General features: G+C 39.2%; 1 protein-coding gene and 1 long non-coding RNA gene across 17 annotated transcripts in view; one reads left to right on the top strand and one right to left on the bottom strand.

The window, feature by feature from the left end:
- NRG1 (neuregulin 1) overlaps positions 1-12,607 on the top strand; it is a 746,295-nt gene that overhangs the window by 716,539 nt on the left and 17,149 nt on the right. For 12 of the 16 annotated variants that reach the window (XM_020801406.3, XM_072991959.2, XM_020801397.3 and 9 more), the window contains 2 exons: positions 2,361-2,384; positions 10,808-10,910. In XM_020801406.3, coding sequence (XP_020657065.3) covers positions 2,361-2,384; positions 10,808-10,910 — 127 coding nt within the window. Of the gene's footprint in view, positions 1-2,360; positions 2,385-2,437; positions 8,111-10,807; positions 10,911-12,607 lie in introns of those variants that run through there. The other 4 variants (XM_020801402.3, XM_072991958.2, XM_020801403.3 and 1 more) reach the window with 2 other exon arrangements.
- LOC144586516 (uncharacterized) overlaps positions 1-12,607 on the bottom strand; it is a 28,354-nt gene that overhangs the window by 2,653 nt on the left and 13,094 nt on the right. The gene's annotated exons all lie outside the window — the stretch shown is intronic.

The raw sequence follows: 12,607 nt of genomic DNA, 5'->3' as shown, positions 1-12,607 counted from the left end.
TTCCAAAAACTCATATTTCCTAAACATGGAAATTAAATGGAGATGAGGTTGCACTAGATACTCTGCCATAATGGTCAAAAGTTCAAGTGGACTGAGTCTGTCAATGTACAGGAAGAGCTAGCTCCATCATGATTCTCAGGCAGGCATGAATTGAAGTCCTGCTGCCAGAGAGCCAGCAAAAATAACAACATATTGGTCTTTCAATTTTGAATTAAAGTAAAGCACTACTTGTTGCATAGAGAATAAAAGGTACCGCTGTGCTACAGAGATTTCATCTTGTCCTTAATACAGTACGTTACTCCAGATAGACACACATAGCTTGATGGTATACCAGGTCTCACTAGCTATAAATGAAGATCGTTTTTTAAAACAACAAATTACTCACAGTTTACAACAGTCAACATGAAAACTTATGTAGGCTGAAAGTGTTGAGCATGTGGGTGCAGCTATCCCACTAAGATTGGCATAGTGTCCTCTCTGCCCCATGCAAGTATAGTTTCACATGTGTGTATGTCAAATGATTGCTTGCCAGGCTCTATTGAGCCTGTGCTGATCCTTCCCTGCCTAGGCTGCTGCACCCTGAAGAGGGCAGATGTTTTCTTGCTAGCCTATCACAGTCAATATAATATTAAATAATATTAGCAGATTAAATCAGATTATAGCAGATTAAATCAGATTATATGCATAAGGGTGGCGGCGGCAATAGAAAGCATGGATATACAGGCATTCTGCAATTCAGAGAACATCGGTGTGAATGTCAACTAACAAACTGAAGTAGTATACTTAATTTGGGGGCATTACAGTGACTGGTGCATGTTTCCTCTGCATGTTTTTCATTAAGGTTTCCTTGCCAGGATATATTTTCTTGAAGTACCAACACTGAATTAGCTATATGAGCAACTTCCGCTGAAACTAAATTTCATCTAGGCTGTCTACTTTATCTGCAGACTAGCATAAACACAGGACATAATATGCATGCGCATGTGACTAACTCTGTTGAAGACTTAACCATATTTTCTATGCAACTAATGTATATAGCTAGTAGTGTTCATGTAGGCATGTAATACTGGCTTTTTATGACAAAAAAAAGCTCTTTGAATTTGGGCTTAACCCTAAAATGTTACTGAATCTTAGGGAGGACTGTATACTCCCAATAGTGTAGTAATAATGGTTTCATAAGCAGGTACTGTATCTGAAATGTGTATTTATATGTGTGTAGTATACACACAGTAAACAAATAGTTCAGAAAAATAAATATTGGCCTCATCAAAACATGGGAGACAGAAAGAGGTAGCTCTGAAAGCATAAAAATAACACTCCCCATCCATTTCTTAGAAATAAACACAGAAGATAAAGGGGTGAAACCTAATGTTTTATGAACAACCCCAGCAGTTACTGAATGTAACAGTGAAATGTTATATAAACTATATGATTGTGTATGCTGTATGTGCATGCATCATGGCAACAATGTTCATCACAAGCCTTTGCTTGTCTGGGCAGTTTCTTCTGTTCTTAACTTTCTCCTCTTGAGGCCTTCAACTCAGACCACCAGTAAACCAGCAGTTTTCATATATGGGCCTCTAAATAAATTCAAAAATGCACTCAGTGGTTGGTGGAGATAAACCAGATTAAACCTGCAAACCAATTGTGGAAGGGCAAGGATGGTACTGTTATTTCAGACATATCCACTGTGAAAATTTATATCTTATTTTGGATTAGGGATCATTTCAGTGGGAGTTTCCTTACCATAATTTGTCTCCACATCTAATAGACAAAAAGAAGGCAGTTTTACAGAGGCTGTCTCAGGGTGGCTTGTGTACCAGGATTTGGGGCACACTTTTTTATTTATCATTTCGGGGGCACCTCATACCCTGGTTACAAGTCATCAAGAGACCATTTGAAAACTCTCAGATGTTCCCCAAAAATGGCAGCCCTCCTAGAAATAAGGCCATGAAATATAGGCACATAAATAGAATGGGTTTCAGGGATAAATATTTTGAGCAGATGGGTGCAATGATCAGATGCTAAAGGGAACAGTTTCAATAAAGAGCCTATGATTACATCAGCAATATCTTTAAGGGTTCACATACACCAGTGCATTCTCTGTGTTCTTATAGATTATGTAGAGATGCCAGTGTATATTGGCTTTAAGCCAGATTTCCTAAACGAATACACAAGCCTGCCAAAGTTTATATGAGCCATGCCACATTAATCTCATGCCATTCATCATGTTTAAGTGTACAGACACCAAAGAAGTATAGTATCCATATGTAATTTGTTTTTTTCAGTACAGTGTATTGCTCTTTTCTGAAACTGTTTTCCCTCTTCTTTCTTTTTATGTCAACTTTCTGCATTGGCAGAGCATCTTGGGATTGAATTTATGGGTATGAACCAATCATTCCTTTTAGCTTGCAGATTTTAGACCCTGAGAGATTGAAAACCTTTTTATTTCCATTCCTCTTCAATTCCTAACCAACTTCCTTATGCTTTAGAAGGGATCATACAGCTATAACAGCCTTTATCAGCTCCCTACCTGCACTTAACTCAGCATTTATGAACATATATAAAGTGCTGTAGATAATGCTTGAGTTGGTCATAAGAGAGTGGAAATTCACTTTTATGTTAGATTGCTTGGCACTTCTTTAACATATGCTTTTGCTACAATCTAGTGCTGCTGCTTTGTCTTGGAAGCCCCTATCAAATTTCTTCCTAGCATATTTACTGATGGAACATATCTCAGGGAATGAAAAAGAATAGCCTTTCTGTAAAACAATGGGATCAAAGTGCTACTTAAGAAATGGGGAACCTTTGCTGTTATGATTAATTTAACCTTGAACCCGTCTCCGGTCACAAATTCCATTTGTGTAATGTTTTTTATAGAGGAGTTAAAGATTGGAAATCAAAGTGATTCTTTGCCCTGGCCTCTCCTAGATCACTGGTTCTTAACCTTGGGGTTACTCAGGAGTTTTGGACTGCAACTCCCAGAAGCCTTCACCACCAGCTGTCCTGACTGGGGTTTCTGGGAGTTGCAGTTCAAAAGCATCCGAGTAACAAAGGTTAAGAACCACTATCCTAGATGATAGAGGCTGGTGTTCTGGGCATGAGGTGAAGCAGGGTGGACCATAGAAAATGAGACAAGGAAAAAGGAAGCTGAGGCAGGCCTGTGGCAACATTGAGGATCTGGTGCAGGTGTAACAGAATCCCAATATAATGTAGTTCAGACCAGACACCTGACCCAAAGCATATATGGGGGCGCAGTTGTTATTACATGGCCATTGATTTAGATTCCTTCTTCATTTAAAGGCTGAGAATGCAACACAAGCAGAAACCTCACCTAACTTCCTTTAGACTCCAAGGTTAGGACATGTGTGGACTCAAATGCCAAGAACACCAAAAGAGTTTCCTGTACTGTATTCTGTAATGATTGGATGTGACTCTGAAATTACATGTGATTCAATATTATATCATTTGTTCTTTGGCATTCCAGTCCACAGGTATTAACTGGATTGATTACACATAGATCAGACTGCAGGTAAGAACTGTAAGATCTAGTGAACTGCAAGGAGACTTCTGATTGCATAATGGTAGTTTCTTGCCTTCTTCCCATGCAACCTCTTACACTCCCTTCCTGTCCTACTCCGGAAGGTTCAGAGACCTTCTAGATAGCATAACATGTAGTGGAACCTGAAAACTGTCCACTATATAAGTACCATCAGTCTATACCAAGAGCTCTCTGGATCCCTATATTCTGAATGTTCAGAACTACAAACGATTTTTGTATGTGCAATGCTCAGTTCTGTGGCAGTTCAGAACAGCTGCTGCTTATGGCCTGCACTAATAAAAACCACATTGTGTAGCTGAATGAACTTAGTAATACCATGCATAAACAAAATGATGCATATTTTACACTAAACATAAATAATTTCCAGGATAATTTCCCTTCACGGAGTGAAAACCAGCATTATGGTTTTACAAATCAAAGAACAAATGTACTCTTTCTTCCTAAAAAACTAATACTAGGTCCTTCTATAATCAAGTTTACAGTACACAACTTCACAGAGACATAATGGACAACATCTTGTTTCATGGTTATGCCTGCTGAAGGCGAGCAGCATAAGCCACAAACACTTATCGCTCGCACTTAACAACCTGAAAATCCAAGTTCATGTCAACCAAACAGACTGGTGTGTGCCCCAAAATTCAAGAGGGTACTTGATAATGAGTTGTGAGAAGCTACTTTGTCTTGGAAGATACACTGTTACTCCTTTGCAGGTATAACTGAGGAACAGATAAGAGTTTATACAATCATTTTCAAGTGGAAAGCACAATGTCTGCACAACTGATGTGCTCCAAGAAAGTGAAATCATTCAGAAGTCATTGGCTTCAGTGCCTTAAATAAAGCCATTCTCTTTAGCAAACGTTATCTTGAGAGTTGTTTATTTGTTTGTTTATATGCCACCCATCTGGCAGCCAAGGCCACTCTGGATGGTTTAAAACAAATAAAGTAACAAAATAGCATATAGCAACATTAATACATAGGGGTGAAAATCAAAAATCATAAAGTGCAGTGAAGATAAAATTATAATACTATTAAAAGCGTAGAAAAATAAAAACATGGAGCATGGCAGTATGATAGAAGTTATATTACTGAACACTATTGTATCAGAGTATAGTTTGTTCAAGGAAGGCCTGTCTAAATAGCCAGGTTTTTAGTAGCTTTTTGAATGTGCCCAGTGAAGGGGCCAAGCGGACTTCAGGTGGAAGAGAGTTCCATAATTGTGGCGCTACCGCCAAGAAGGCCCCATTTCTAGTGGTTGTTTTCTGGGCCTCTCTTGGGGTCAGAACTCTCAGCCGCCCTGCCTGTGACAATCTTATAGGATGGGCAGACCTAACTGGAAGGAGGCACTCAGCCAGATATCGAGGTCCCAAACTGTTAGGGCCTTATAGATTCAGCTTCCAATTTTATCTTTAATAGCTCTGTGTTGTAAACTGCTCAGAGTGGCCTTGGCAGCCAGGTGGGTGGTGTAAAAGTCAAATAAATAAATAAATATAAAATAGCAACCACTCCTGTAATACTGGAGCTGCTCAAGAAGGGTTCTACAAGTCTTGTCAACACAGAGCCAGTGTGACATCAGAACATATCAGCCAATGGCACCATACCATCTAAGCAACTGTTAAGAGTCTAAGAAAAGGAGCAGAGTGCACGGCCAACTCAAGACAGAGATTCAGTAATCTCCACAAGCCTAGAATACTGATGGATATTAGTCGTATAGATAAGCAGTTTTGCACAAAAATATGAGCACACATGCACGGAACATACATACACATACTCTCCCTGAAAGCTGCTGTACCAGCAAAAAGTTGTTTTAAAATTCATTCCATAGAGGAAGATACTTAATTTGCCAAAAAAATTGTCCAGTGGCCTTGGAATTAATCCCCAGTGTGTTTGACATTTCTGTGACATGAGAGAAACCAATCCAGTAGCAGCCTGAGAAATTGTCATTTCTCAATTTCTGAAGTCCTGCTGTTAAACTGTGCAGATCAGGCTTGGCAAGTCCTGCACCAGATTTTCAAACCAGAGTATTTTTAGATGAAAAATAATACCCACTCAGGAAAGAAATCTATGCTAGTATCTACAGAAGTTTTTTCAGTAACTGTTACCTGCCACACCATGATTTTGCTTGCTCACAGTGTCATTTGACCCAACTAAAAGACCATACAGTATTTGTAATTGTCTTGACAGTATGTGACAAGTCATATTTGGACATCTGTCATCATCACCAAGGTACCCCTCATTACCCTTATCCATGCAAGCAGAATAAAGAATCAATCTTTGTTGCTGTTGCAGCTGGGCAGACATATAGAATGCGACTACACACTGAAGGAAATGCGAATTCACTCGCATTTGCTTGCTATGAAGTCTGACTGGGGCACATTTGGTTCTCTTTGATATAAGTGGCCACACAAACAGAAGAGGGGGGGGAAACCTTTCTACTGTAATTGCAGTTCCATTTGAAGTACCTTTCTAGGTAGCGCATTTCAAAGGAACTGCCTTAAGAAGGCTTTCTTTCCTCAGTCACTCATTTCCATATCTTATCTTGCCAGCTAGTAGAGCTCCTTAAACTATAAACAAACAAACAAACAAACAGGACAGCCCACCCAGGAGAAGCAGGTAAAAAAGAGGTATCTTAGGAGAGAGGCTGGATGTGTGGATTGGTGAGCTCCTCATCCCCCCTCATGACGCAAGAGGTGTGGGGGAAATGTGCTTTGTCAAAGCACCACTCTGCATGTGTGTGTGCACACATGTATGTGCATGGTCATGATCACTTGACCTTCCTTTCTGCTTCAGTTCAAAGTGATCACACACTTTGAACTGAAGCTAAAAGTTTCTACTTCTTAAAAAAATAGAAGGATCTCTAGTGGAGAGGGAAAACTACAGACTGGGATTCTGGGCTGATCTGCATTTTCCATTGCATCATGTGATCAACAGGAAAAAATGCAAATCAGTCTGCCCCAAACCTGTAGTATTTCTCACATTTTTTTCCTCGTGTAGTATTTGTTCCCATTTTGTACTGGCAGTTTCATGGCCACACACAATGTGATAAGAGTGTATCACCAATCCAATCCTATAACCTAGTTATTAGCTGTACTCAGCTGGCACCTACCCAGTTGTTATCAACATGGTTATAAAAGAGACACTAGTCCGTTCCCTCTTTAGCCTTATTTTTTCCACATCAAGAACAATGTGTGTATGAGGAGAGAAACTCAGGGTTAGCTCATGTTCAAAGCCTACATGAGAGCTGCCTTTTCAGACACATTGCTTTCCAAATGGAAAACATGACAACACCCGGTAACTCTGTGGTGCCCAGCCTGATGAAGATCTGGGTGGAGTGAAAAGCTAGCATCTGTTTGTGATTTTTAGTGATCTAGTAAAGGTATCACCCACCCTTATCTTTCGATTGTGTACAAAGACCACACAGCGCTGCTTCTTTTTTTGAGAGCTAGTCGCTGCTCTGTAATCATGTTTTGAACTGGGAAGGTAATAATTGAATTGTGCTGTGGTCATCTCTAGAACTAGCTGTGCAAAATCATGCCTGAGAGGTATCAGGATGTAGCCTGGGGGCATGGGCTTCATGTGCCCTTTCTTCTTGCCTGATGCAGTTCGTCTGCGAAGACTGCCGTTGGATGGGGACAAGAAGCCCCCGAGGATATAGGCTCCTGATTCTGCCACAACACCCCCAAGACACACACTTACAAACATGTTTGACCCCTTTCTAGAAAGAAGTGTTTAAAAATATTCCCAAAGAGAAGATACATTTGCGGGGCTCAGAAGCATTTACGGAAAGTACCCACTGTTTTTGTCTCAAGCACTACCGGTGCAATGAAGAGAAAGTGGGTGGATGAGAGAGAATGAGCAGTAGGAACAGAATTGTGAGACTAAGGGGGTGAAAGAGGAAGGGAAAGTGTGAACAGGGTCATCAGGAAAGAGATAAAGCAGCAAAAATGCTCTGAATGTTGTTTTGTTGGTGGTGCTAGTAAGTGTTCCGGGAAAATGCCACCGGACATTACATAGTTCATCACACACAATGTCTTGTACGCCTGAAAACACCCTAAGAGAGAGGCATTTTGTTAATAAGGCCGGGGGGTGGGGGCTGACTAAAATGGCAGCAGGACAGTTTCGCAAAACAGTTTTGCATAGTCACAGCAGGTTATCTGTTAATATGGCCACAGGTTTGCCACTAAAACTGACATCCCCATGGTGGGTCCTCTCTCTCCATGCAGGAACATCTCGCAGTACTTAGCACATGGTAGTTCTGTACCATGCGGTATGTGTTGCCTTTTATGCATGAGTGCAGGGAGGAAGAGGACTTGGGGGTAGTATGGGGTCAGTTCCACACCTAATCCAGCACTGAGTTTCTTATGGGCAGGAGGGAGCCAAAGGCAACATTTCCACAAGTTAATAGCTGATGCTACAAACAGAATTGTTTTAACCCTTTTCTGAACTGCATTAATTCCTCTTTACTGGATTGCATTTAGCATGACTTCTCTGTCACTTGTATTTTAACATTATAAGACTCCAGCTGCTTGGCTGCTCAATCAGTGCTTTCAGGTGAGCATAGGTCAGGAGTTATGCTGTATGTGAAATCCCTTCAAACACTGCTTCAATCTTATTTTCAAGCATTTTCCTCCACCCTTTTTTCCAGTTATCAAGCATGCTATGCCAGGCTTATAGTTGACTTTTTAACTTCTACCCTTGTCTTTCCCTTCGATTCCTGCCTCCCATTTTCTCTTTCATATATTTGTGTTTGTTTCTGTCCTCTGACTTCCTGTTCTTCCATTTTTGTTTGTAATGAGTTCAGCATTCCAGTTGTCATTTTCTTACAAAACTGACCCTTCCTCCCCTCTATTAATAATCAGTACTATTAATTTTTGTCTGAATATGTTCAGAAGTCTGTTTACTGATGTTTATATTGGGATTGGCTTGTAGGAAAATATCTTCCAATAACCAAATGCATTGTATCATAGATATGACTTTTAAAAAAAGGACTTTTTTCATTCTTAATTTCAAGTTGCAGTGTTATGTTGAAACATCTTTCAGATAGAGTGGAGCTTCAGGCTTAAATAGTAAACATGTACATGTAATATTAGTTGCCCTGACGAACATTTTTTGAACCAGAAATGTTACTTTGAGAGCAGTGACTGGGAGAGAGAATGTTTAATCTTTTCCCCACCCTGCTAAAAGGAAAGGATGTAAAGAAACACACATCTAAGTGCTATTTTCTACGAGTAGATCCTCTTGAATTTAATTAATTTTAAGGGACTTAAAGGGTCACAACTAATGTTTCTTAACCCAATACCCTAAAAAGGATAATAGCTAATACTTTGCTTGGTTAAGGAAACTTTTTTAAATGTTGTCACCATATAACCAAAGGAATACCAAATCTAATAAAATGTAAGGTGGTCATTCCACATGCCCTAGAAATTAAGTCTTCCATTAAACATTTTTGTAATGGTTGTTTAATATGCGATACACAGCTGGAGTTTTCACTAAGGCTGTACATTACAAGAAAAAGATTCATAGCAGGAGGCTATACGTATCTACTAAAAAGGAATTCTTACTGAGTTTTGTGAGAGTTACTCTCAAGTATTATGCATAAGATGTCAGTCTGTATCTTACATTTAAGTCCTTATGTCCTCTTTGGAAAAAAACTGCTAGAGTAGAGCACATGTAAAGATGTGTAATAAACGTATGGCCTGCAGAATAAAACTCTTTGGAGAAAAACACTGCTACTGCTCATGTAGAAGCCAAAACCTCTGCTCCTCCAGATGTCTTAAAAGGAAAGCAACATTTCCTTCCTCCAGAGGCAGCCAGCACTCAATGGAAGTTCCTTCCTCCCAAACTGTTGTACATCGATAACATGCCACAACATATCAGTACACACTGCCAATTGTTGGTCATTGCCCAGAATGATGTAATCAAACCTTATGCTGGGTCAATGTCTAAGCAAATATTTGTACTCTTCTGAGCAACAGTGACCAAAGAGGCATGGAATTTGGGACCTCACTAGGCTAATGCCAGAAATCAATCTCAGAGGTAGACCAAGCCAAAGCAATTCTTACCAGATTTCTTATCACTGAACCAGGATATGGCCAAAGACAAACTGTCTCCATGTACAAAAGTAACAGGTTTTCATATTCTATTTCACTGAGGCCAAGAGATTCTCTCCCTTCTTTAAATTTTAACCTCTAAATTTTCCTAAAGAGAAGTACCACTAATACAGTTCTTTGCCCCTCATACCTTGATCACAATGTATTTTCCAGCTTTATGGGGGGCCAATTTTTGACTCAACATTGAAAATTTTTGTGTCATTTTGAGCAACAGAACAGGGAAATGCAAAGTTCTGGTTCACTGTAGTATTTGAACTAGTGTACAGTTATTATCAGTGTTCTGAATGTAACATTTCCTTTGTTCAACATACAAATTATGTTTTGCCAAGTGTGACAGACAACGGAATGCAATGCCATTTCCAACCCAAACATTTCTTGCCCTTAGAATTACTTAATAATGATAAAATATCTCAGTGAGGTAACTGCTTTGGAAAAGATTTTCTTCATGCAGCTAACTTTCATGCTACGATTATGGCTTATGTTATGAGAAATCATGGAATGTTTGTGGTACAATGCATTGCTATTTGTTGTAGTTTTGGATTTGGGACAGAGGGTACAATTGAAATTAACAGATAAATGGCATTATCAGCCCTTAAGGAGTTCTGTAATTTTCACCAGTGACTCAACTGCAAGCCAAGCCCAAACCATAGCTGTAACATTTCTCATGTAAAGATTGCTGTGATCCAAGGTAATACTGAAAAAGTATAAGGGCATTTTAAAAATGCCTAGAAAGAAATGCCTAGAAAGAATTTGGGAGGTGGGGTTGTGAATAACGATCTTTGTCCCAGCTGTCTTTGCAAGAAAGAAAACCATTTCTTCACTATATGCATTGTTGTTATATGAGTGTCATTATATGTTTTTTAAAAAGCATTTTTCAAATTGTACGTTAGAATTATTTTAATCAGAATTCTAAACCACTTGTTCAATTTATATTTATTTTAACTTTCACATTCATCCATAACTGGCCTTGCATTTAAATCTTAATTTCTGGAATTAAAATTTCTATGATGAATGTGTCCATTGATTTCATCATGTGCAACTGTGGGATGACTGTCTTTAATATTTATTTGTTGGTAATTTCTCTGCTTTATTATTTAGTTGTATGTGTTGTAACCTTATCTATTTTGTCCCTTTCTAGAAGCTGAGGAACTTTACCAGAAAAGAGTGTTGACTATAACTGGCATCTGCATTGCCCTCCTTGTAGTTGGCATCATGTGTGTTGTGGCCTACTGCAAAACCAAGTAAACTTTCCTCTTCTTCTCTATGTCTGTGTTTCTCTCTGAGGGATCAGGGGTCTCTCAAAACCAAAAGGCTAAGAAATATGCTTGCAACTGCTGAAACAGGGCCAAGCAGGCATATAATACTAATTTTATGCTGATAATCAATTACAGCTTATGGCAACCCTTTTCAATACAGACTACTCAGAAGTGGTTTACTATTCCCTTCTTCTGGGGGCACCCTGGGAATATCCAGCTTGCCTGAGGCTACACATGCTGGCTCTTCTTCCCAGGAGGCACAGTGAGGGACGAAATTCCCAACCTCTGGCTCTGCAGGCGGGTACCCAATTCATTGAACTATCCAGCCAGCTAAGCAACTAAATAAATGTTGCTTTATGGCACAGCACTTGCATGGCTGACTAGCATTTTCTACAGGCAATAATTCCTTACCTTTTTTATCTGATTTAACTCTACACAGATCACTAGCAATGCAGTCCATTTGGCTTAAATAGCTTCAAAAGATGTGTCCCACAAAATTCTAGTTCTGAATAGTTTGTGGCATGTATTAGAAGAATGTGAGGTGTTGCCTGACACTGCAATATTGAATGCACAAAGGTGACTGTAAAAACTACATTAAGGTTCCTCAGACTTCTCTTTATTCCTTCACCCCTTAAATTGGTGGCCTTAAACATCATTGGCTAAATCCAATGTTAGTCCTAGAAAAAGTTGATCAACTGAAATAAGTGAAGCTTGTTAGTCAGAAATAACTCAAGTCACAATGATTTCAGTGTATCTGCATGAACTAAAATGAATGTTGGGTTTAACCCAGCTGTTTTAAAGATTTAAGTACAGTGGACCCTCGACTTACGGAATTGATCCGTATTGGAATGGTGGCTGCCAGTCGAAAAGTCTGTAGGTCGAGTCTCCATTAACCTACAATGCATTGAAAACCGATTAATCCCGTAACGAGCCGTTTTTGTTCCATTTTTGTTCCTTTTTTTTTTCTGCTCTGTAGGTCAATTCTCAGGCTACAAGTTGAACCTAAATAGACCACTGTTGCCAGAGCTTCTGAGAATCACTGCATACTTGTCTCCAAATTAAAATTGGAGATACCCTTAATTCATGCAGTCAAAAATACTTTATGCAGAACACATAGGAATAACTATTCACCCTCACTCTATACCTGTGTTTCTGCACTAGCCTCTTCTGAGGGCAGATAATTCTGTTTTACCGCTACATAAAAAGTGATTGAATGATCCCTTAGTAAACATTAATTGTGGAGCTGATATTTGCAAAATAACTTATATATGAGAATAACATTTCCAGAGACTTATGTTAAATCAGTTGATGAGGTGATAATGTGTAATACTCAGTCTCCCAAAATGTTCTATCTGCACAACAATTTTATAAGGAAGCATGTCTGAATGGAACATACATTTAGTTTTCATGTTACTTTTTCTCCTCTGTTTCCCATTATTGATTTTGTTATTGTTGTTGTGCCCTTCATATGCAGAATAAATAAAACATTTTCAGCTGCAGAAGGGGTACATAAGTAGCTCATACATAATGGCAAACTGTAAGAATGAATTCTATTGAGGACTAGGGTTACGTGTTCCACTTTGTTTCTTCCTCTCTTCTACACTGGTAAGGAGGAACTACTGTACTTTCAGTTTTCAACTAATCGCAGTTCCCTATGATGTCTAAAAGCAGAGAACCATGAT

The sequence above is a fragment of the Pogona vitticeps genome, chromosome 2 (genome assembly GCF_051106095.1).
Source record: "Pogona vitticeps strain Pit_001003342236 chromosome 2, PviZW2.1, whole genome shotgun sequence".
Lineage (NCBI taxonomy): Eukaryota > Metazoa > Chordata > Lepidosauria > Squamata > Agamidae > Pogona > Pogona vitticeps.
The sequence above is the reverse complement of the archived record's forward strand: the minus strand, read 5'-3'. Positions and strand labels throughout refer to the sequence as shown.